At 39.5% G+C, this 27,255-nt stretch overlaps 1 protein-coding gene across 1 annotated transcript in view; it reads right to left on the bottom strand.

Moving 5' to 3' along the window:
• Nucleotides 1-27,255, bottom strand: part of TRHDE (thyrotropin releasing hormone degrading enzyme) — a 321,603-nt gene that overhangs the window by 105,971 nt on the left and 188,377 nt on the right. Inside the window, 3 exon segments of the mRNA XM_090042544.1 lie at nucleotides 566-753; nucleotides 3,351-3,416; nucleotides 26,756-26,821. Coding sequence (XP_089898670.1) covers nucleotides 566-753; nucleotides 3,351-3,416; nucleotides 26,756-26,821 — 320 coding nt within the window.

Here is a 27,255-nt window from a genome sequence, read left to right as displayed (position 1 = left end):
GCTTTAAGCCCATCCCAAAGGCTTTTTTCCGGAGTCTACCATATAAAACATCCACTTCATACTACCTTGTCTTTTTTTTCTTTAATGTAACAACACATAGCTATCAGGAGCATCAGTATGAGGTAAAAATTGTTGTAAAACTAGTGATAAAGATTCTCTGTCAATAAAAGCAAACACGTCTGCTGATGTTTTACAGCTACTGTGCAGCTGCAGACCCTTCCAGCCACATGCTGGCTCACAACATCAAAATAAAATCAAAAGAAGAGGAGAGGGAACAGATGAGTGACAGAGACTGAAAATAGCCAAAGAGAGCTCTAAAGATGCAAATGTGCACATTAAAGACATTATTTCTGTTATTCTATTTTTCTAATGATAGAGGTCTAACCCTTTTAACTCAAATCATCCTTCATAAAATAAAATGGAAGGGTCATATGCCATCAGTATCATACCATCAATTCTAGACGGAGCTTACTGATTTCGACACAGATTTCTACTTCAAAATGGTATGAAACTTCTAAACAACTACGACTCTTTAGTACAAATGTTTATTAATAAATTTAAGTACCTGCTGTTTCCAAGAATGGGATCCTTGGTTTTAGTACTGATGTCATAAATAAAGCGCTCCTGAAAGATTTCTACGGTATTGACAGCAGTTTCATTTCTTATGATGGTGATAACAGGGTAACCCATCTGTAATGTCCATTGATTCATTACTTCTTGAATATTTACTGATTTTCCAACTTTTTTTAGTGCCTTCAAAGAAAAGAAATCAACATTAGTTTTGTTTTAATATGCTGAATAAATACTGGCATTTACTACAGAGAACCAGAGAGCCATAAATTGTTCTTAGTGTTTTAATAACAATGAAACATATGTATAAACATGCACGTATCCAGATATGGACCCTGTCCAGTAGAAATAATAAAAAGAGGTCTTCCTCCTGCATAAAGTTAGGGCATCTATATAAAAAAGTAACTTCTGAACTAAAAGGAACAAATACTTTCATACTTTACTGATACAACATATCCCGAAATAAGATACGCACCTTGTTTTTTGAAAGAGAATTAAAAAAAAAAAAAGATCTATCCTTGAAAGTAGATAAGTACTGGTAAGTAGCAGTAATTAACTAAGCAGCAGCAGCTAAGGTGCCCAGAATGTACGTTGTGCAGCTCTCTGTGGAGCAGGTGCAGTGTTACTTCACTTCCCTGCCTGGTAGAGGCTTACATACAGAAGCTGCTTTTACCCTATTTCCTTACTTATAATGCACAACCCTATTTTGAGCAGCCAATTTTTGGGAAAAGCTGTGTATGTATGTGGGTGAGTACAGTATTCCTGTGGTAAATTATGAAATCCAAATTAAATACAGGATAAGATATTGGATGGGACTTAAGCTCCAATCATTTAGGTACTTTTGAAAACCCCACTTGTAGCTCCTGACCTTCCTCATATTTGTAGCATCCACCTAAACAGTGACCAAGGGTGTTACACTCACTCTTCCCTTTGGGCCAGATCTTAGTTGAACACACTGGAACTGTAGGGTTCCTCGCAGTCTTGATCCAGATGTGGTGGCAAGGCAAGCAGCAGGACAAGGAGTAGGGGTGGGAGTTAATGCTCATTCTCCTGCCCCCCACACCCTAAAGACATACATCGCCAATGGGGCTCTATGACCCAAACTTTGGCAGCAAGATCTTCCTGCTTGCTCTGGCCCTGAACTCCAGCTCCTCTGCCAGCCTCATAGGCCACACAACCTGGCTTTGCAGGATGAAGCCAGTCCCTGGTCCATTAGTTTGACACTCATGCCATATGTAAAATATTCCCATAATAAGCTAAGGCTAAAAAAGGACTTGGTCTCTTTAAGATACACTGACCAACATTTTTATTAAGGATTACTGATTTTGGATGCCTAGTTTGAGATGCTTTAAAATAATTGTTAAAATATTGAAGACCTGGCCTCTGAAAAACGGGCTCTTTCAAGATATGTAAGGGCTAGGGCACATACACAATTACACTAGTGCAATTGACAATGAGTTGCTCTTGATGGAAGCTCCACTAGGATCCAAATCAAACAGAAAATCAACTCATTCCAGTGTAGGAGAGACTGCAGGATGCTACTATAACATAATGTTAATTTACACTAGTGTACTTTTACCCCTAATTCTTATAGGGGCATGCCTACATCAGCACCGAGAAAGTAACTCTCAGGTAGGAATTGACATCATCTGATTTCTCTGTGTTTACATCATTGTAAGCACATTGTACATTTCTCATACTGGAACCAAAATATCATTTGCACTTGAAAATCTTGGTCCTGATGTCTAAAGCTAAGCCTTACATATGCAGACCCCTCCCACCCCCCTACACTCTCAAATACAGAAATAACTTATTTTAGTTTAATACAGCTGGTCTCTGTGCAATTTAACATGAGCATAAATAAAATCAGGTGGAGTCTCAGCTGTAATACAGTAAGCCAGACAGAATGGAAGAGTGGTGTTTATTGGGGAAAGACTCCAGGAGAGTGAGAGACTAGAGAATGCTTGCTGTGCAAATTGATACATATGCAATTCTCATAGCATATTGCTGAGAATTTTTTCTCAACCTTTTTACATAATAAAAGGAAAGGGGCAAAACAAGAAGCTTTACAGAAGAAGCAAGAGGGTCTGCGGGTGTCATTGTATAACTGCAGCATGCTAAATGGGCTATTAAATAATTATAGTTCATTGTAGAAAATAGGGTTGCCAAACTTGAAAACTTTGGCCCTTCAAATAAATATGACATATCAAAAGACCGTGAAATATAAATGCCAAATTATACCTTTTTTCACTCTTTCCTTCTTACCTTGCTACCACTAAAGTTAATGGGCACAGAATCTATTAATTTATTTTTATTAGAGCTCAGTGATATAACACAGACAAGGAAGTATAATGTAGGCCAGGAGTCTGTAAAATTTCAGGAGCAGTGCACCAAAATAACCAAGCTCAGTCTGCACCTTCCAACCCAGGTGCCATTCACATGACTTCTCCCTGCTACCCAGCTGCCACATGGGCAGACATCCCAACCACCTAAACTCTGCAGAAGTCCCAGCTTCCTGGGCCAAGTAGAGCTACTCTGCAGGCCAACAGGCTCTAGGTTACTGACCCCTGTTCTAGGTAAACACAAAAAGGAAATGCTAAGAAAACACCTTTGTGATGTTGTCACTTCCAATAAGGCGAAAAAACATTTTTTTACATAAATTTTTAAATTTGCTCCAGGGCTTCAGAATTTCAATATGCATAATTCACTCCACACCTCAGCATGAAAAATACCACTGGCTTCCTGATTTCTTCGCAGTGTTATGTTTTACAGTACTTTACCTTTGACAGTGTATTCCAGAGATCGTTTCTGGCTGCATTACCATACATGTGAATGGTTAAATAGTCCTACAGAAACAAAATAAAATATAAACCAGTTGTTACTATATGCAGGCCAAATAATTATAGCTGTGAACCTTGGCTAGAATACGTTAAACTACATAAATGCTTTCATTTTTTAGAAGTCTAAAAATATATAACATGTTCCCCCTAAAGGAGTAAATAAACATTTTTTTGAGATTTTTAACATACTGTAAACTGTGATCACATAAATCTCAATGCAGAAAATGTTAGGCAGTTTACCTCCAGCATTCAGTGCTTTATCTTTTCAATTCATCAATGAAGATTAACAATTCTAAACTATTTATTAATCTTTGTATAATCGCAGAATCTGTTTCGAGGCAATTCTTGGAAACGAGAGGGAAAACCTTTTATAGCAAGGTGGTAAACATCATTATAGCAGGTCAATGTGTGGTTAGTGTCAAGAACCTGCAGAATAATGTCATCAAGATTTGTTGCAAAATATTTAACCAAGAAATAGCCCATCAGAGCCATAGTCTTATTTAGAGAGGTCTGGTAGACAGGTGTTTTCTCCCTGTGATTAAATGTCAAAACAAATAATAGTGTCTATTCAAACTCCAGCATGCTCTCTTAAAGTTGCTCCGCCATGGAAAGCAACAGAAAAATGTGTATATCAAGTAAATGTGATACCCAATACAAAAAAAAATAATTGTTTGCAAGAGATACGTTAAAATATCCAACTCAAGGTCTGTAAATTTAGGTTTCCTGTCTACTCCGCCACAATTTTGTTGACTGACTGTCATTGCTTTCTCTTCAACAACCACAAGGCCAAAGGGTTGGAGCAATCATTCTCATAAAGAAAAGTGTCCCTCATGGCTCTTCAAAGGAAAAGCTGCCTACTAAAACAGGATGAAAGGTGACGAAAGGTCAAAAAAAGTGGGGTTATTAAGTCTGAAGAAGACCGAGAGGAGGTTGGATCAGTCTTCAACTGCAGAAAGGGTTGTTCTAAATATGACTGTGATCAACTGTTCTCTATAGCCAAATGGGACAGGAGAAGAACTGGCTTACATTTCAAAAAGGGAAATTTATATTTCATATTAGGAAGAATTTTCTGGCTATGTGGATGGTTAACCACTGGAACAGATTACCTAGAGAGGTTGTGAAATTTTTAAGGGCAGGTTAGACAATCACAGACGTGTTCTTGCTTTCAGCTGAGAGCTGGACTAGATGACCCCCTGAAATCTTCTCTCCTCTTATTTTTCTACGATTCTACATGCTCTTGAGAACAACCAGCTACTCCCAAATCCATTTAATTCACAACTATTTAGTTTTCTTTCAAACATATCTCAGGGTACTCTTAAATCATCCAGGCACAAGATCTTTCCATTTGCATTCATTATGTTTCCCAACTATGCTATCGCATTCACCCCCCCCCCCCAATATAGTAATAGACTTGAAATTCAACAATGATTATTGGAATAACATATACTGTCTGCACTTAGCTTGTAAGAATAAACAATGACAGCAACAAACCACAGGAGAAGCTGTAAAACGAAGGGTCCCCCTTCATTTGAATTTCCATCACCTCTACTTTAAACAATGGTAGAAGACAAACCCTAATTTACAGCCTAATGATAGATTTAAGACAAATTTGCTGACTGTCTTATCTGTGCTTTGTGTGAAGTAGGATACTTTGGGAATAATTAGTGTTTGGAAAGCAAATTTTCTGATGTACAAATTGTAGCACCTGTGACAGATTTAGTTTTTGTCAGCCAACTCATAGTACAACACGCAGCAACTCCCATTTAATCACAGGCTAGAAAGGCTAAATGAGAACATTGACTGTGTTAACTGCATGCCTAGTCCTAACAATGTCATGAGAATAACTGTTGCAAAAAGACATTATACAGGCTGTACCAATACAGTGTGCTTCCATTTTATCTAAAAATATAGAGTCAGTTGAGATGCAGTTAAGAATTCAACAGCATCCAGCAATAAACAGAGTGAATTGTAAATTAAAAAGTGAAAACAGTAAAAATAGGACAAGGTAAATCAATAGCAACAAACATACATGTACATTTTAAATGGTGCTAGAAAATGCAATCTGCATCAATCTTCTCATATTTGCTTATAGGATCTGTATGCAATTCAATAAGGTAATTGAAACGTATGAGAATCTACTCCATAGAGCTAAATAATCTTGTTTACCAATCTACTGCCACATATTACATCTGTCTTTACTTTTGTATTCAGAAACACGTCCAAGACAGGCAAATACATTCTGTTTGTCTTACAATATACAGGTTAGTTGGTCTGTTTGCAACTCCATGGGGTTTTTTGGAAGGGGCAGGGGGTAACATGTTTATGGCATGGAGGAAAACAAAAAGAACTGCAGTGTTAACAAGTAAATAAGAAAAGATAATACAATGATAAATACAACATAAAGCTATAGTCATTATATCATACAACACTATCTTACCTTTGTCCATTGCCTTTGATCTAGATTGAGACCTTAGGCACAGCCCTAAACAAGAGCTGGTATATAAACTGTACCAGCCTAGAAGCAGCCTTGCTAGTTGTTTTAAAACTACCATGGATACATCTACACCCAGAGATACAAGTGCAAACCATTGGACAGCAGTGTAGACATACCCAGGGCCACAATTCCATCTGTGCTTCCCTCAACTTAAATAAGAGGAAAGACGAAGACTGCTGACTCATACCTACGGCAATTACAACACCTCCCTTCCCAGGAATAGGAGCTAAAACTCCATCCCAGCTCCATCCACTAGCTCAAGGAGAGAGCAAGCAGAGAAATATTACCTGCTTCCCCTTGAGCAAATACACTCTCAGTCTGGGTAGCTCATGTGGGGCTGTAAAGTAAGTTGTTATTATTCTCTTGAGTGGATATTTAAGCCACAATTTCACCCATATCTTTTAGAAAAAAGAACCAAAGTGAAAAGAAAGGAAAGGAAAGACGATACTCAAATCACAGCAGCCCAGATCTAAAGTGCACTTAGCTCAGCTCAGAATGAGAGTTAAAGTGGCTTTAAGCATCTTATTCATAAATGTGTGTTACTGAAACCATCCTGCCGTCAGCCAGTCTCTGACACAATGCTGTACAAGCTACAAAGGCTGCTCTAAGAGTTAGGGAACACTGGAGGGGAAGGGAAGTCTATGACACCCCATGACTCTCAGCCCTAAGCCAGGTGCCAGGAGGGATGATGGCATAGAAATCTTTGTGGCATCCCTACATCCCGACGGGCTCCTCTACACAGGGAAAATGGAACACTAATGAGGAGAGCTGGCTTCAGACTTGATTCACAATATGGGGGCAGTACAAAGAATGCTCAGCAAGGTTAGGGATCTGGCTTAGAGTATCATACAGAAAAAATATTAATCAAAGGCACATCAATGACACTTTTTTGTGTGTGTATAAATACAGCTCTAGCCAACACTCACCTGGAATTAGCCAATCCTCAGTTTATCTTATCATTATAACTTTTTAAAAGCGAGCTTCTCTTTGCAGGATTATAATAATGAAATATGGTAGAAACCTTTGTATTAAAAAAAACTGAATGCAAGCAGTCATTTCTAATAGCATGTTAAGAGGGGTTTTTTCTTCTTTCCAGAAGCTCCCGTTTGGCAAAATATTATTACAGGAATTATTCCAATACCCAAAGGAAACCAGAGATCAACCATACCACAGGTGTCAATTTCAAGAAATTTGCAAAGCAGCAAGTAGGGTCTTGCACAGCCCAGAATTAAACTATAATTCTAATACTTTCTCAAATAACACATTTAATCTCTAAAGAAAATTAAAAGCCTTAACGCTTTGGTAACTAAATTATCACCTGAATATTGAAGCAGATGGCTTAAGTATTAGAAGAAATAGAAAACACAGTCACAATGCTAAAGAATTTTGACAGATGTTTGTAGTAGTGCCGTTACTGATTAAACTTCTGGGTCCTTTACTGCATTGGATATTTTTATAAGTCAGATGACTCATCTTAAAGAAGTCTTTTTATCCCTCTTCAATCTGAGCTCTCTCCTTACTGCTAGGGATTGAGCCTTTTGGGCTGGAAAAAATGAGCTAATTCCTCCAACCAGAAATGCTAATACTTATAATTAGTAAAAGGTGGTGGCTGATACACACTTACAGGTAGAAAAAAATATAATAGGGGGGGAAAAAACCCAAGTGTGTATTGTACTCCCAGTACAGAATGCAGATCTATCACTGGAAACAGAGAGAGATCTATTGGCTAGGGCAGTAAATTTAATGGTGCCAGCAGCAGTGGCCTCAAGTGTGTTGCGCTGCCTCAGGCGGGCTGTTTCATAAACCAGAAGCAGTGTTTAGCTGTATCTGTATGGGAGGGATAATTAACACTGCTGAGTGCCAGCACCAGGTAGCCAGGCCCAAAATTAATTAGCCTGTCTGTGTGGCTGCAACTACACCATTTCTGCATTAAGAATCAGCTGCCTGGAGCAGCACAGTGCTGCCACTGAGAGATGGTAAATTTATTGTATATTCATAGCCATCATGAACCAAATTCTCCTTTGAGCATAATCAGCGTAATGTTGATTGACACTGATGCATATACACAGTGTGCCAGATGTACACAAGTGTAACTGAAATAAGAAAAGTAAGAGAAGTTGATTTCAGGATAAAAGTTGATTTCAAGACCAGCTGTATGGTAGCATTCATCTGAATGCAATCTACTTCCTTCCCATGAAAATCATGGATTGACACTGCAGCCTACATGTCTAAGATTCATACCCCTGTCCCCACCCTTGCCCTTTTTTGTGCTTCTGGTAAACAGTTCCCAGGAGAATGATTGCCACATCTGGTTGTACTAAAAGACCCATATATCTCAAGGGCACTGGGTACCAAGGAACCCAGGAATGATTAGTAAACGTAACATCTTACCATAAGGCATTCAAATGAAATGCTGACCCTGGTATCTTCCTTCCTTGAAACTGTTAACATCAAAGCTGCTGACACTCAAAGCACAAAGCCTGGATGAAGGGTTATAGAGAAGAAAGTACTGTACATGTCTTAGATAAAGTGTGACAACTGTAAGTGAATGAGAATCAGTAGTAAAGCATTGACAATGAGGCTGCACAAGTGATGAAGAGTTTTATGAAGAGAGGCGGTCAAGAGCTGTAAGTGGAGGAGCTACAGCAAACCGCTGGGTCAAGAGTATTTTTATATGAAAAATTGTACAAGAAATTAAATGCTGAATGTCAGTGAATAATTCTGTTTGAGGGGAAAGAGACACTGGCATTAGCCACCTCAAAACCAGAGCCACCTCAATACTGAGACACAAGGATCGTAATAGAAGGGAGCACTGCAGAACCACTGGTATCCACCTACTCTAAAATAAATAGCTGCTTCACTTATAGAATCAGTTTATTTGAGGATGCCAGAAAACTGTCTTCCAGGTATCTTGTTAAAAAGTACCAGTGTGGGTAATATCAATCTAAAGATTATATTTAATTCAGAGATTATATTTTAATATTCATAAGAAATTGTCTTCCAGAACAGACAAAAACAGTTCCTAACCTTGCCATATTTTAATCTGCTACTGAATTAAAATATATTTCTCATAAAAAAATGTAGGTATTGGCTGGCCATGACATCAATATTGCAAAAAAAACAACAATAAATAATCGCCACTTCCATAGATAAAAATAATGACATTAAAACTACAATAAAAGATGACAGCACTAGCTTCATGGGGAAGCTATGAACATGCATGAAATAGCCTCAAATCCCAGGATACTACTTAGCAATATTATTGTGCTGTGTACAGGCACATCCTCCTGTGTGCCTCTCATTGATACCAGCATCACAGAAAGGACAGGATTACGAACAGCATTATGATTCTGATTTATGATCAGAGTATGGTCTAAGACTGAAAAACCTAGTGCCAAGAGAATGCCATTGTTACCTTTACCAGATTTTGTCCTAGTGGTTTACTGTGAGGAGCATAAAAAGGACAGACAATTGTCTTCAGCATTTCTCTGTGTTTTACATGTTCAAAGAGATGCAAAAATGTTAACTCAAAAAAATATAGGGCTTGTCTATGCAGACTGCTCAGGAAAATTTACCCTTATTAACTTTTAAAATAGATTTATTAAATTGCATCTCACTTCTGTGCACACACTCTCATTCAGAGCTGATATGGCCTTAATTTGATTTAGCTTAATTCACTTCCAAAGTGCTAATGTAAATAAGCTAAACCAAATTAAGGTGACTGAAATTTTCCATGAAAGTGTCCACACAGGTTTTTAATTTTGGACCTTTAGCTAATTCAGACGTCTGCATCTTGAGCTTCCTTCCCTGTGTAGAAATACCGTGAGTCCTCTTTATTTAATGTTATTTAATTTGTTTACATCAGTTTTCATGTGTAATTTAAAAGTACTATAGCAAAGTATTTATCCTCTGGATATTCTTTAAATATCAGTAAAATCATTTTCAGTGATATCTATACATACGTTTGACCAAGATTTCCTAAAATAAAAAGTGATTGTCATTGCTTTCCCAGTTTCTGAAAATTAGATGAGATGCATCAAATTTGGTACCTAGAATAACCATCCACTTCAAAAGATCCTGGCCTTAATCTTTTTTTTGTTAAATGACTAAGATCAAGTGTGATCTTACCTGTTTTACATAATACTGTACATTTTTAACAGCTGGATCATTGGCTTCAACTAGGACTCTTGTTTAATCAACAACGGCAGTAAACTACAAATAATCTCGGTCAACTGGAACTTTTCAACAATTTTACTGTGATTACCACAAAAGTCAGCTTTAATCTCACAGTTTTATTTGTTTATCTTTTAAAAGTGCCCATTCATGAATAACTAAGATACTGATTCAGGCAAGAATACAGAAGTGTCAGTCAGAATTTAAACACTGTCTATGGGGCACGCATGTACCTCAGCTGTACCCATCCAGTGCTCACTTCAGCTGCTGCTTTGTCCTCCCTTCAGTGTAGCTCCTCAGCTGGTGTAAACAGTCAGTCAATGGAGCTGCTACAACAATATACACCAGCTCAGGATCCAGCCCTTTGTTTTTAAAAGGGGTGTTTATATCTTTCACACATACAGCAGTGACATAGTGCTTGCAATAATGAGCAATCAGAAAACATCCACTGTCATCAAGTCGTATCTGCAATTAAATCATTATCTTCAAACAACAAGCTATAACTACTAATCAAGAAGAGTGATACTGGAACCTCACATGGAAATAAATCTTAATTCTCTCTAGAGCCAGCATTGTTGTATAAACCAAAATAATTACAGTATTTTACCTTTCCCTTTTTTCAGAGTAATTCATAAACCTCCAATAAGTTATGAAAACAACCAGATCTGCAATGTTGACATTTCTGATGTAATGTGGGTCAATAGGAGATTTAACATTGATTTTAGTGGGAATGGGATAAAGCCAATTTCAAGCACTTTTTAATATCCCATATAGAGGGTTTAAAGTGCAAAATACACTTTACAAGATGTGAACTTTCCACAAAACAGGCCACTGTTGAAATTTATGTAAAACAGAAGATAACAAGAAATAGAAGGAGGATAGACCAAGAAAGGACTAAAGTAAGAGGACTATAGTTGGTTCTCTATGCAACCTCCCTGTTGATAAAGAAAAGGGACAAATTTCCAAAAGTTTGCAGCAATATAAATTAGGAGTAATTCAACTGAAGTCACTGCAGTTTTACTACTGTCATTTTAACATGAGAAAACTTGTCACACTAAGACTTTTATATATTGCAAAATATGGGATTATATAATCTGTGAAGCCATCTGAACTATGATTCAATTTGATGTAAATGTGGGGAGTTAAAACCACAAACCTGAACCTTGTTCTTAAGAAGGTTCCTAGCATCATTTAGCATACTTTTAAACACATCTGTGTGACAAGCAATTCTTACCAGAAGACCAAAATAGCTGCAGTATATAGCGTAAGTCCCTTCTCCCCTATTAACCACTAATGTATAAAGGAGGAAGGAATAGGAGCCTTTTGAAATATGGCAAATGAAACTGCACTGTGGTGGCAAAAAATGTGCATTAGAAATCTAAAGGGAACTGTTAGCAGAATGGTGGAGTTATTTTGCCATCACAGTCTGATGGTACTGATGTTTAGCACTGCTGTAGAGTGAGACACCTGCTAGTACATTAAGCTTTGCTTTAAGAAAAACTGCATTTGATGTATTATTTGGCAGTAATGCTAAACTGCTGAACTAAGAACAAGCTTTAGAGAAATAAAGTATTCCTTAAAATAGAACTGCATATATTTTACTGGATTTGTGCATTAGTTTTAGATCTCATTTGTTTGGTTTTGTTTAGCAAACTGAGACCTTACTCAATGAATATATTTTAAATCGACAAAAAGTGAAGGGCCCCTTTCCAGAGGAATCTGAATGGCACTTATTAATTGTGACAGTACTGACTGATTGCACTTCTGCATTAACCAGTGCTGGGGATTACTAGCAATGTAAACAGTTGCTTACTGTGCCTTTTCTATACTATTTTTTTTGCAGAAACCTAAGTACCTGGAATTGGAAAGAAATTCCACAGTAATGCAGGTTAGAATGAGGATGTCAAGAGAAATCACTGGAAGTAATCCATTAAGAACATGATTTGTGCGTCATCACTGTACCTAGATGATAGCATCCTCTGGATAATATCTACAGAAAAATTAATAGATGGACAGAGCACCAACTGTAAAGCTCCAACCCTGCTTATCAGCTTTTGCAGTGACTTTCTGACCTGTTAAATATTTCTTCTCAGTGCTGAAGGCTCTCAGGCAAAACAATAAGGTGATTAAAACTGCACACAGGATTGCAAAATACAGCTCAAGTTTTTCAGTAACATGGTCCCCATTTATTTGATATGTCTATCTGTGCACACCTAATTTTGCCTGCATTTGTTTCAACTGGGAAGCACCCTATAACTTTCTACCTGTCAACATTCCCAGATGTTTTAGGACCCATGGTTACATAGCAAATAACCAATATTGATATGGTTATCCCTCTTCAAGTTTGATATGTAAATCCAAGCAGTGTGACTATGCATCAACAAATTCTGTCTAATTTGTTCAAAATATAACTAGCTGTAGGTTACCAGTGGTTATCACTAAAAAGCCAGGACCCAATAGAAGGCAGATCAGGATGACCATTTAATTTGTATTCTAGGTATGAAGGGAATGACAGCATCTTAGACAAAATGTTTAGTAACAGGTGAGAAATGAAGGCAGCAACTGAATTTCCAGTTAGTTAAGGAATCTAATGAGGCCTTGCTTTATTGATTTTTTTAAAAAAATTTCTGTTAGCCTAAATGAGAGTAGAGTTATGTATTTTAGTTTTGAATAAGTATTCACCAGCAACAAAAAAGGTAATCCTGAGATTTTTGTCCTGGCGACATTCCTTTTGACTTCCAAAAAAGCTAAACAAGAGGTTTGTTTGTACCAGGACAGAAGGAATAAACCTGAGGGAATGAGGCTGCTACTAAACTCCCATCATGAAAACAATATGATTTTATTCGGAAAGAATATATGCAGTCTGAATCACATTTTAAGACAGCCACTGAGCCAACTGATGTTATCTAAGGATTCATACCTATTCTGAATACAACTGTAGGAGAAAATAGTAATGATGAGTTTCACATGCAACAATAAAACTTACTGAAAGCATGTCAAAAAGCTATATATGTATTATACAAAAGATCATTGATTCAGAGATAGTCATAAAGAGTAATAATGTCCTGGGGAAACAAATGTAACTCAGCAATCTTATTCTTATTTTTTTTCTTTTGAAAATGCACCTTAGCATTGAGCAAATAAAGTAATAGTTTATAGCAGCTGGAAAACTTTCCAGCCAGTATAATCACTACCCGTTAAGCAGTATGATCCAGATTATAATAACCAAAGGGATTTTGGCTCATAACCATAAAGAAATCAAGATTGTGTATGTATTTTGTGTTGCTTTCAGGAAAATGCACAGTGCTGAAAACAGAAACTAAAAAGCAACTCACACTACGCTTCCTAAGTACCATTATTGCTGGCCTACAGAATTATATTCCCTCCTGCCTGCTCACTTTTGGACCCATGAATCATGCCTTTCTGGAAAGTGGCCCACCTTTACCAGGAGAGCAGCTGGAGAGCATCCAAATCTTTACCCTAGCCTATAGTCTGATACTTGGGGCAGTATCCTGGGATGTGCAAAACATGGCATTAGACACTGTTAAGCTAAGGAGGACACTGAACTTCTACCTCTGGGAGAGTGTTCTAGCCACTAGGCTCTTACATAAAATCAGGACAGAATTACCAGAATGATCTACCATGGCTATTCTTGAATGAAAGTGGCTGCTGCAGCATAGCTGTCTGAGCTGAACTCAGTGTGGTAGGGCTGATCTAACTATGCTTACCAAGACCTTAGCAGAGGAATGCCTAGTTTGAAATGCTCAGCCAAGAACTGAAGATGGCAACTCTGGATCAGGCAGCAGCAGCCTTTAGATATTTAGGGAACTTCACCGGTAAAAATTTAGGCAGCCACAGCCCTTGTGATATTTCTGTGGTCAGAAAGGTTTTTTTGTGGATCATGCTCTTGTCTCTAGGTGCTTAAATACTAAGTGGCACTTTAGACAGTCACATTGCCTTCTGGATCTGGCCCCTACCAACTGAAGGACTCATCCAGTACGTAGGAGACCTGGGTGTAGTTTTCTTCAATAGCCTGTGAGGGCATTACACTTCCTGTTCTAGGGGCTGCTTATGTATTTGGTATTAAAGGGACACTGAATGAAATGTAAAAAATGTGGGTTGTAGGTCTTTTGTTGGGTTTTTTTGCTGCTGTAGATGGGACTGTAGTGTTAGTTATTAAGGTTGACTGACATTTCCTATTATTGATTCTGCTGTCACTGCTTTTAACTTATCCAAAGCATAACTATTTGGACTGATACTTCACATATCAGGGGTATGGTGGTTTTTTTTCAATTTCTGTGAAAATTTTCCCACTTCGGGCCAAGTTGTGAGCATTTGAAGCATTACAGTTTGCTCAGGCTTGGTACAAACCCACTAGGTTTTACAGGTAAAAGCTTTGAAGAAAACCATCAAAGAGCATTTTTCTTCCTAGAGTTCCAATGCTGACCAAACTGCATGCATACCCTCAACAGAGCTACTGAGCAAGCTTCAGCCCAGGGCTATAGCAGTGGACCCAGACTGCTCATCTTTGTTTTTGAGCCAGGTTGGGGCCAGGGACTGAAAGTCAGAAAAAGGAGCTTATCTATCCCTTGCTCAAAATCACCCCTTCCTGACAACAGGCATGTACAGAAGGAAGTGTATGTTTTAAATATACAAAAACAAAAATCAAAACAGTGGTGAAGGGTGGAATTATTTGAGCCAAAGAGCCTGATGGGATAGGGACTAAAAGAAAGAAATAGGAACAAGAAGACTGGGTCCAGGAGTGTGGGTGTGGTGAAGGCAGCCTGGGATACCATGGAAAAATTAGCAGTCCTACTTCTCTGGTTGCAGGAGTTGTGAATGAGGCAAAGGACTGGAAGAAGAAAAGGGTCTGGTCTGATGTTGAATGCAGCTGAATACTACTCTAGAAAACTCGATTTCATCCCTGTCCTTGTCACAGACTTCTTATCAGAGATGACCAAAAATGTTCAGACACAAGAGTGTTTAATTAAAAAAGGAGGCTGGTTTGAATGCATCAAAACATTCAGCTAGAACATGCTGGTTCTGAAGAAATTATATACAGGAACTAGGGAACCAACTACTCTCCCTGGTTTTCCTTCAGCAAGCCCAGTGGCAGCTGGGCAGGCTCCCTGGGTTGCTTAGTCCTCCAACCACCCAATTAGCAGTCTCCCCAGGCTCCGAGAGTTTTCCCCCTCTTTAGCAGTCTGCTTGACAGGCTGCCAGACTTCCCACTTGAGGGCCTGCTGGGCTCCCCAGCATCCTTGCAGATTGTCAAGCTGCCCAACTTCTGCAAGCTGCTGTTGGGCTTCCTAGCTCCTCAGGGAACCAGGCAACCAGTTCTCCTGCCTGCCTAGCTAGTCAACTTGCTGGGCTGGAATTTTTGGACAAATGTACATCTTACAGGAAATGTCCCATTTTGGAATTCTGCAACAATCTTGGAGAGAAAAGATTTTACATACGTGAAATGTCTGCATAGTTGCGTAGGACAGTACCTGCCCAGCACTCAATTCTGCGGGCTTCTAGGCAAGTCCCTTCAAACAAACTTTACACAGGTGGTCACTAAGTGTACATTTCATATTTGGCAGGTACCTGCCTTGAGACCCAGGTGTCTAGTTTGCATTCACAACTCCAGGTGAATCAATCAGAGCTGTACTTCAAATATATGAAGTACACAACTTTAGGCATTCTAAAAAGTTCAAGTCCTAGGCATCTCAAATCATGCACACAAAATTACTAATACTTAAAGATGACCTTCATCTTTTTGGCCCACATTCAAAGATGTTTAGATGCTCAATTCCCACTGATTTATTTATAGCAATGTTAACAGTATGATCCTTGTTTTTTTGGCTTTCCAGCTTGATACCCCAGTTTCTATAAGGCTTGATATGAATGAGATCTGCAAATGAAAGCAATAGAAATTATGATTTGAACATATAAAGTGCTACATAATGCTCACAGAATTAAGTGCTAACTGTCTCTAACTGGGCACCCAAAATCAGTGGAAATCTGGACTTAAAACTGTATAGTGCCTCAGTTCCCCTTCTGTAAAATAGGAATAATACCCACAGGTTGTGCAAATAAATTAATTATTGTGTGTAGAGCACTCAGACACTTTAGTTATGAGCACTCTGGAGGGGGTCCAGGGAAATAAACAATTATGTTTTCAAAGAACAGTTGGAATAATGTTGAGTAAATAAAACATGGGGATATACTTTGAACAATGCAGATAAAACATATGAATAGTTGCTCATTCAATAAGCATGGCCCATCCTAGGCATCCTAGAGTAAGGAAGGGGTCTTTGGAAGACAATAGCAGGGGACCATGCAATTATAGAGTGTACTACACAAGGGGGCCAAATTAAGCTTGTACTGACCTACTTTTGGCATTCTCTGACTTTTGAGTGTTTGCCTTCTGAAACACAATATAGCTTAGGGTGTGCATGCGTGTGTGTGTGTGTAAGACATGCCCCCCCACTCTCAGAGTCATTCACTAGACTTTGGGTCAGGCACACGGAATGCTGACTAGTATATATTTTCCAGGAACAAAAAGTATTAAAACATGTTATCCAAGTCATTCAAAGCAAAATACCTTATGTACTAATTTTGAAAGGAATAAAAAGCCATTGCCCTTTTAAGAAAATCTTTACCCACTATCAAGAGGGAGAGGCAGTGGGCAATTAGGAATGCCAAAGGACTGGAGAAGGTAATAAATGCTGCATTGCTTTTTTTTTGCTCTTCCCACATAAGCTATATATGATGGAACAGAAGTGGAGAGTTTCAGAAGACCTGCATTTAATACAAACAGGGTGCTCTGGGGACAGCTGTCAGTCAAGAGTGTAAGAGTTTTAAAACACAAAGGGATCAATACTAGCTAGGTTAGAGCAGGTCACAGCTTGCAGGGATGTATATGGATATATAAGAAAGTAGACCTCTTCTCTTGAATGCTGCATCCCCCTCTGTTGAAGTTTTAAAGGCTAGGGACAGAAGTTACACATAAAGTGGTTTAAGTCATCAGAAACCTGTCACAGAACAGAAGTTCAGTGCAAATAAACCAGTTTCAAAATGGCTGAAGCTAGTTTAAGATAAACCTGGCTGAATGTAGTATCAGACTTAATTGATTTGGGTCACCATTTTATGAAACTTCTGTCCCAGACCCCTTCCTGGTTCAAGTTAAATCACAGTCCCCCAGCATCCTAGCATGCTTTCCAGCCCTCCTCCAGCTGCCTGCTCTGGCAGAGAAGGTTTAGGTGTGGGGAGGCAGGAACTACCCCCCCCCCCAGGCAAACCCTGGCTGGGGTCTGGGGCCAGGGAGGGTGGTTAAACTTTCCTTCCCCCCCGTACAGAGCTGCTCTGCTCTGCCCTGCTAAAAAACTTACTGCTGGCTGTAACTGTGGACTACAAATTTCAGAGGAAGGTGGAAGCATAAAGAAGTAGTGATGGGCAACCCTGCAGAGTCCTTCTGCTGTAATTCTGGATTGGAAATCCCAGAGACCTCAGGGGCAGCAGGAAGAGGAAGCAAACACACAGTCCATAATGTCTACATGCCAGAGACCAATGCTCTATGACCCCCTGGCTTCTGGCCTAAGCCACTACAGGTATGTGCCTACATTTCCTGAATAAAAGCAAATGTCTGTCCAGTTGCTTCTCAGTTTAATCTTTGCAGCTTAGACTAACCTGCAAAGACTGAATCAATTTAGCGTCGGGCTTTTTGACTGTCTGAACATAGCCAAAAAGGTTGCATCCCTGGTAGTCTGGAGTAAATTGGTAAAGGGACACATGAGATGAATTTCAGTCATGTTTATACTCAATACACTTGCCAGAAAAGTTCAGACAAAATAGGATGCACATCAACATTGAACAAAAGAGGTATAGTAAATTATATCCTCCTGGGGCCAGAAAGTAGCTGTGTCACAATTCCTTGTCTGTGCTACTGGCACAGCTACTCATTACCCCATATACAAGACACTGAGAAAAAACTAAATTCTAGCCCTTAATGTGCCTAATTAATAAAACAGTACAGTAAAAACTACCAAGAAGTGAGTTAGTGGAATGCAGACCTAGCAATGATGGCAGTAGCAGCTGGGTAATTATCATAAATTACAAATAAATAGAAAATAGGTGCATAAGATAAACAGGGTATAGTCAGTCTTAAGTTATGCAATGTGTAATGGATAGCATTTGATCACATGGACGAGGAAAGGTAATATTGATGCTTCTAGAGTCTTAGGCTAAGTACAGACATTCAAAAACCCCGAGGCAGAATAGATCAAATCTACATGGGTTTCTCTAAGCTGCATAGGTTGAATTGGGAACAAATAGAACATATGTTTATCCTTCACTGGCGGAAAGCAGAGAGATGCTTGCACTGACCGAGGCCAGAAGGCGAGGGCACTCCCACACACCTCTCAACATGCCAGAGATTGCCAAGGGCAGCGAAGCACAGCCGAGCAGGGGCCATCCCTGATTGGCTGTCAGGCACATGCCCCCAATCCACTGCTGGCACCTGTGGCTTCCAGAACGTGGTCACATAGTCTTCCAGAGGGTGGTTGCCATCGCACATCTGGCAGCCTAGCAGGCGGCAGCACAATGGGGGGCTCTCCAAAGACGGAAGGAACAAAGGGGGGATGGAAACAGAGGCTCTGGCTCTATCAAACAGGGAGTCTGTGTCACTCAGCTGGCCAGCAGGGTTGAGCTCTGCCCCCCACTCCACAAGCTGCCTTTAAGTGGCAAGGGGAAAGGGAACAGAGCCCCCAGCCCTGGCCTCCCCTAAACCAGAGTCTGCACAGCTGAGAGGGGGTGGGGGACCTGTGTGGCAAGGGATTCCTCCCACCACTACCCCTGCCTGGCTTGGCAGGGCTCGGCAGCACAGCAGGGGAAGCAGGGGGTAAAGCTTGCTGTACAGGCCCCCCCTCCAGCTATGTAGACCCCAGATCTGGGGTGGGCCTTGGAGCTGGGCAGGAGGCTCTGTTCCCCCATCATACCCCCCCACTGTCTCATTTGGCAGACAGGTGCAGGCAGGATGTAGGACTGGGGAGCAGAAGCTTTGCTGCCACAGATCTTTGACAGCTCGGACGTGTTGCTGGCCCAGGACTCAGCCAGAGCGGATGAGTGGAGGCTAAGGCTAAATCCTCTGCCCTGTGTGGCAGAAGGCCACCTCTGTTTCTCCCCAAAAACACTGCTTTGTGACAATTTGGTTAGGATGGGCCCGGCAGAGGATACACACCTTCTCCTATCTCTTTAGGTAACCTGAGCTGGATACATTCCTGAGGGAGGGGGGGAAATCTGCTCCCTCTGCCTACGTGACTGGCATCACATACCTGGGTGAGGGGTTTGGGCTCCCTGGGAAGCTAGGAACTGCCAGTCTGCCCAGCAACTAATGATGCATTTCAAATTGGTTGGCTGACAGCCAACAGGTGCTGGCCTCCATTGGACCAGGTAAATGAGGTCATAAGGGCTATATAAGTTAAGGACTGCCCAGGAGGAGGGGCAGCAGCCATGAGGAAGACTCAGGGAGAGAGAAGAGCTGGACCATCTGAAACTTGCTCTCTCTCTCAAAACTCATGATCAAGGAACTGCCTTCCTCCAGAGGGACTCTCCACCTGCCTCTGGATGATACTCGTGAAGTCTACCTGAAATCTAACTAGACATATAGCTTGCAGTAACTCAGATGCACAATCAAAGGCTACCCAGCCATCCCAGTTTGCTCTATGGGATTTCTCTGATATTGCTCTACCCTGTACCCTATTCCAACCCTACCCCCTGTAACCAATAAAGTTCTCCTTTGTACCTAGCATAGGAGACTTATTGGGAATGGGTCTAGATTATGCCTTGGGGTCCCCTTAGTTCAGCTGACTAAGGGAGACCACTACTTGTGCTTCCAACTGAGGGAAGCATCCCAAGTTCTTGAAGTGAATCAAGTACTCTCGAGGGCTATCAAGCCAGCATTTCCCAGGGGGCGCAGAGCCAGAATCAAGCCCATCCCTGGGTGGTGGCAGTGTTACCCCCAGGCTAGCAGCCGTGCTCCAGGAAAGGGGTCGGCCAGACATGAGGCACCCCCAGGGAGGCACTTGGAGCCTGGAAGGTGGTCGTGTGCAGTGAGGTGGGTGGCTCAATGAAGGAGCACCCAATACTGGCCCGCCGCACCCTGTGAGGAGGGTTAGTGGGGACCTAGATTCTAGACAGCGCATGTGGTTTTATTTAAGATGATGAGTTTAGGGGTATGTCTCACTAGTGAACTTATCTTCCTTTGTTCTTTTGTTTCTTTAGGCCTGGAGGCATGGGATACCAGAGGTAAGTAACCTAAGTTGAATCAGGAAGGGATCAGGTGCAGAAGTTTGATAGACTAGTCTCACCTAAACTGATTAAATCTGATACTGCTTCGATCTAGGTCTATCTTAGATTGGGATTCGCCATTTTTAAATTGGTCTGTGTGCACTGAACTTCTTTTCTCTTAAAGGTTTAAACCAGTTTCCAATCACTTATAGTGGTTTATATGTACAAGTTTCCCTCCATTTATGCGATACATGAGTTCCCAGAGTATGGCTTATGAACTGAATTTGCATAAACTGAATCCACTTTCCAGTGTAACAAATACGGATAGGTTTCCATGATGGTGAGGGAGGGAGTGAGGCTGGGACTAGGGAAGGGGTGGGGGAGGGGTGCCACTCCCAGGGCTGCACAGAGCAGCAAAGCACAGGGAACAGAGTGGCACTCACCCCAGCCATGGCTGCAGTGGCTCCAGGAGCAGCCAACTCCAGCTGCCTGTAGCAGCTGGGTTACACTGTGCCCCGGTGCAGACAGCTGGTGTCAGCTGCTCCCGGGGCCATTCCAGTATGGGAAGGGGTGAGTGGGGACCGGCAGAGCCCTGGGGGGTTTGTGGCACGGTGTAGTCCAGCTGCTACAGGCAGCTGGTGTCGACTACTCCTGAGGCCAGGGTAAGTGCCACGCCCCATGCCACCCAGGGCTCCGCTTGTCCGCACTCACCCCAGCCCGTGCTGGAGCATCCCCAGGAGCAGTTGACACCAGCTACCTGCATCAGGGCACGGAGCAGAGATGAGTATGGACAAGCAGAGCCCCAGGCAGGGCAGGGCAGGCACTCACCACACAGCCAGGGCGCAGCAGGGACAGGGGGAATACAGTGTAGACCAGCAGCTACAGGCAGCTGGCTCTGGCCACTCCCAGGGCCACTGCAGCCAAGAATGGGGTGAGTGGGGCCATGGCCCTCTCCCTTCCCCACACAGACTTACCTGCTTGGGCAAGGGGGGCATCTATGTTGATTGCATAAAAGTGAATTTACTTTGCATATAACAAATTATGTGTCTAAATATGCTCATCGCATAAAAGCGAATTCGCATATAAAGAACCCACATAAATCAAGGCAAACCTGTAATGCCTGTACCTAGTCTTAGATCAAAAAATTACACGAGTTACATAATTACAAGTAGGTGAAGTAGGCTGCAACCTATGCAAGCTTATGTCTCTCTGAATGAGTTAATCTTTAAGATGCTACCCTACCCTGCCTTCTGCCTAACTTCAGACTAACATGGCTAAATACTTCAATAGCAGGTAGAATATCTGTTTGTTTGATATTTTAAGAAGTCTTTTATAGCATGTCGTGTGTCAGACTGCTGCACAATTTAAGAGCTGTAGGAATTCAGAGTGGAATATAGGAATGTATAAAAAGGTAATTATAAAACGGTGAACACTACGTAGTACAGATGAAAGGAGCTCAGTCCAACTACGAGGTTTGATGTTAGTGGAAAATGGCTGGAAGCCTAGCACTGCTGTTTTTAAGTCTGCAGTCCCCATTTCCCCAAATCACTCTTGTGAAAGGTTGACCTATCAGTTTCAATACAGTAACCACTCAGCAGCACTGGGACATTAAAGGTATATTGAAAGAACTGTATGAAAGGTCTTCTCCCAGATGTACAGTGCACAGCTTAACGTACAAAAGTTGTTAATTTATCACAGAGACAGAAGTTCCTACAGTAACTAATTCAAACTGCTGATGATGCACTAAATCAGAGTGAGTGATGAACACAAATACAGCAGCAAGCGAACTTCAAAAAGATACAGATCTATATGATCAATGACCTGCTATGCAGCAAATGAAATGTAATGTTTACAAACATATCGTAATATACAGTGGGCTACAAAATAATCAAACCAAGTATAAGAAAAATGTAAATGAACAAGGGCCAGAGGGCCTCATGAGAAAGCTGGAGATACCAGTGGATTCCTTTTTTAAATATATCTGAACACTGAACCTCAAAATCACTGGATGTACTCTATACTTAATATGAAGAGTCACTGATAACTGATAAGCCTTGTTATTCTAGGTTGTAGCAACAAAACTTTAAGACATGTAATATTACAGTGACAGCAACCCGTGCAAGATAATCTATTCCAGATGGAACAGATGAAAATCTCCCATTTAATGTGATAAAATTATATCACATATTAACATCCTGTATAATGAGACCAACTCAAGGTCTCCTACTCTTACTCCTACTCAATACTTCAGAAAGAATCAGAGGAAGTGCTGAAGACCAAATCTTTTACATTCGCATATCCATACAACTGATTAGTGCCCTTTCATGAAAAAAGGCATCGACAAAGATATCCACATACTTTAGGGAGGTTGCTACTGGTTAGCATTTAACCTGCACAGCCTATATTTGGACCCAACCCGTTCATGCACCATAAAAGAACAGTCAATATTAGGGTATCTTTGGAAAAGGAGCTCCTGATAGAACCTCTCTTACTAATTTAAGAACGGCATTTCTCTAGCTATGTCCTTTTTAGCGAACACTCAAAAGTGGGGTTCTTTAAGGAGTGTGTAAAAAACGGGCTCCTAAGAATTTCCAAAGAGACAAAGAACTCTACATTACAAATAAGAAAGCAGATTAAATGATAAGTAATAGCTGTAGTTTTCTAGCATGACAGAATTTCACAAATGTGGGTATTTATAGATTGTAATCTCAGTTATTCATCACATCCAATATAAATGTGTTCTTTCTTTTCTTTTGTATACAGTGTGCTATAATGTGAAACACTCACAGTTAAGTCTCTATTATTAAAACTTGTGCTGCAAATACCACTAGTTCCAAGACAGCATATATTTTTGAGACTTCACAAAACAATATCTTTCATTTTGTAGATGCCTGATGCACTTTGGTCATGGAGGTCCAATGTTAAAATCCAACAGTCTTTCACAAATGTATTTCCAGAAACAGGCAAATTACTCTTGATAAATAGGAACCTATTCAAACACACATATGAAGCAAAACCTTATGATTCTATTGTAATTCCACCTGCTCCCAATCTTCTCAAAAATGATTTGCTGAATAGCAGTGTTCCTGGGGGCCCTATATTGTCATTTGCTTTTGCTTACATCTATTGTTTATGTACACCTAACAAAGAGCCCCATTCCCCTTTCTTTATAGTCATCTCTTTTCTTATTCAGTTTAACAAAACTAATTGTTTTCTTGGATAAATGAAGGACTTCTTTGGGAAAAGTCTACTTCAGATATTTTGTGGGAAAAATACTTATCTGGCAATAATATGGACTTATAATAGACAAAGAAAAATGGTTAAAAGAAGATTTATCCCTTGACTGTATTGGCTCCCCCTCTCTTTGTCTTGAGAGCTTGTCGTCATTCTTGTAACATCTCTTAACTAAAGATCTAATGTTGCCATTCTTACTTGCGTTCGGTAGTACCTTGATTTCATTGCCTCTACCTGCAGAGTAAAGGGATCTGTACAACACCATACTTTATATAATATGATAAGAAAATTATGAAAATAATATATTAAATATACTGGATGCAACTGAAAAGTAAACCAGTAACATGTAACCCTTGGAACACTTTGATTTAGCAATGTTGTGGAAAAAGCTAAAATACAAAAGAGGGATTATCAGACAGTATTTTATCAGAGTAATAATTTGTTTAAAGAACTATATAAATAGGAACCATAAAATTTTGATTTCTGCCACTATTTTGAGAAAGGGCATGTGGTTAAAACTTAGAATTCATGTTAAAATTTCATTGAAAAGAACATGGGCCTAAATCTCAAGTACCAGTACTGAGACTACAGAGCCTAAAGCGATGCATATTGTAGGGAATAATTTGAGGGTTATACTTTCCTCCATGTAGATGGAACTAGAGCCAGTCTTTTAATTGTACAACAGTAAGAGAATAGTTCTTGCTGTATCTGTGAACTACAGAGATACCAATCATTCACTTGCATTTCTAGCTTTATAACTTTAGAACATGAACTTCAACATGAACAACAACACAAAAAATTCAGAGGCCTGCTGCATGCTGGAACACCTTCTGTTTTAGACACAGGAAATAGAGGAATTCTGTTTGAATTCAAAACTGAATTCATTAGTTCATACTTTGACTTTACTTGTACACCTGCTCCTTACAATTATTTTACTCATTGCATTTTAATGTCCATCAAAAAAGAAAATTTTCATAATGTTCAAGGCCTCTTAATTTTGAAGGCTCAATGCAACTGCACCCCTATTCCCCTGTTCTCACAAGCTCTGATAAGCAAGCATCTCTTGCATTTCAGCGTATTCGCAGACAAACAAAAGGTGTATATTTCCTTCTGGAGTCTAGACAGCACATGTGATTTTATAAAACAATGAGTTTAGGATTATTTTTCACCAGTAAACTTATGTTCCTTTGTTCTCTTGTTTCTTTAGGCCCAGAGGCTTTCCTGACTATCATTAGCAGACAAAACAGTTTTTATTTATAACAAGATTGGTGAGGAACAGAAGAATGAGGAAGCTTCTTGATGGTTGGTTACAGTTGTAACCAGGGTTTTGTTACAACTTCATAATAATTATATTCTAATCACCACATAAGCTTTTACAAAACCTCAGGCTTTGGCTTGAATTTATTTGACTTAGTAACATACTGAAATAATTCATTACTGCTTTCAAAATATTTTAGGAAAGAATCCAATTATACAATTTTTGAGAGAGAATGGTGTCTGTGCAAAAACAAAGCAAACCAAACACCAAAAGATGTATACAAGAATACATTTTTATGAAAGAAATAAGACGTGGAAATTAAAGCTATTTATACTTTTCATCATTTATACTCATGCTTTGCTTTTTTTATCATGGATGCTGCAGGTATATTTTTACTATATAATTCTAGTATTTAATTAGGTTTGATGTAAGAAAGTTTGAGAGGAAATCATATTCTTTGTGGGGAAACCTTTAAATGTCAATAGTATAACACTACATTTTTCTATGAACAGATCTGAATGCGAGAAGGCTTCTAGATAAAATCCTGGGACCATTAAGTCAGTGGCAAAAGACTCATTATCTGAAACTGATTCAGGATTTCATCTTGTATACATGTTGGTTTGTTCAGGGAAATGTTCCAGGTGAAGAACAATTATCTGTGTTAGAAGATAAGCCCAAATGACCTGGTTTGATATTACACCTAAGGAAAGAAGCTTATAGGCTCCAGTGGACCAGTAATCTTCCAACCTTGATTGCACCAAGTCCTACAACTTTCCAGAAAAGCTACAATTCCTCTAGGGATTCCTTTCGCTGCCTATAACATTAAATACACCTTTATATGACATAACCAGAGTATTTATATAATTTTTGTTTTATATTTTATCTTTAAATCCATTTTGCTTGGAGGTAAAATTACTGTGTTAAAATATGACCTGATCCCAGATGTAGTTTATTTAAATTTCAAAATGAAAAGCTTACTAAGAACAGATAAGATTGATTGCTCTTTCCATCTTAGCATAATTGTATTTCAGGTGAACATCAATTTACTTTAAAGGACACTTCTAAGTAGCAGACTGAATCATACATAATTCATCAATCACAGCTGCCTGTAACATGATTTACTCAGATTTCAATAGAATAAAGGGATTGCATTGTTGGTTTGGGGTTTTTTTCTTTCTATTTTGGGCTGTTTTAAAGTAGTTTACAAAACATTCATTTGCCCTGCATTATTGTTTAAGAGACTCCATCCTTGACAGTCAGCACTGTGAACTTCTCTCTTTACACAGAAATATTACTTTTTTAAAATATCTTTTAGAAAGACAAAATGAGTTTTCAGAACAACATTAAGCAAAGAGCACTCCATGTTCACCAAAGGTAAAAATAAAGCTCAAGGGTTTTGATATGTTGTGGGGGGTGAGGGAAAAGAAAAGAAAACATTTATTTGAAAAAAATATAATTAGCCTGACAGCTGCACATGGTCTAGTGGGATTAATATCATTCATTTTTATTTTTATATCCAAATTTAAATGTAATGGAAGCAAAGTTACTTTTTTCTTGGCAAGTTCTTTCAATGAAGGCCTTGCACAGTTTTGAACATCTGAAAATTACTTCTATTTGGTGATGTACACTAAATGGAAGTAAAACTGTGTGGCAGTTAAAGTGCAATCATTTGACACACTAAGAATTGTACATGCAGCTTTCATTTACTGGAATGATGGTATTTGTGTTATACAACTTAGCATTTTCTATTAAATTCAGCTTCAGGGACATGCTGTTGTCTTAACATTTGAGATCTGCTGCCTCAACATTTGAGATATTTAAAAAGAGTAACACTGGCAGAAATACATGCAAATTAAAAAAAGGAAGAAATCTGGAACAGATGCATGTGAAAAAAACAAATATCTTTCTACTTACTTGTAAGCCCATCTGAAACACCGAGTGACCCATAAAATTAGCCAACATTCGTATTAAAGCTGCACCCTATGGGAAACAATGCAGAAAAAGGAGTAATTATTTTTTCCCTGATCAAAGTTATGCAGAAATAACAATCTGAAATATGACATTTCATCCAATATTATCCAAACATATAATAATAATAATAACAACATCTTTCTTCAGCTAATTAGCTATTTTGTTAATAATGATAAAGATAAAAAGTAAGTGATTAATAATATATTTAGGTTGATTTGAAAGAAACAGGAAAACAAGTATCATGTAAGTGCCAAACAGGTGAAAAAGTGCTTTTGGAATGAGACTGGTATTAGTCACTCACATACATCATTACCTCCTATAAAGCACACCATTATTACCACAGCTGAAGCACAGAAATGTCAATATACATTCTGTGGTCAGTTATATCTATGCAGTCCTCTGTAGTCCACAGTTACCTAGCTTTAAGTGAAGGCAAAATCTGA

Source organism: Crocodylus siamensis, chromosome 4, assembly GCF_052110815.1.
Source record: "Crocodylus siamensis isolate JL-2025a chromosome 4, ASM5211081v1, whole genome shotgun sequence".
Taxonomy (NCBI): domain Eukaryota; kingdom Metazoa; phylum Chordata; order Crocodylia; family Crocodylidae; genus Crocodylus; species Crocodylus siamensis.
This window is presented reverse-complemented; position numbering and strand designations above follow the sequence as displayed.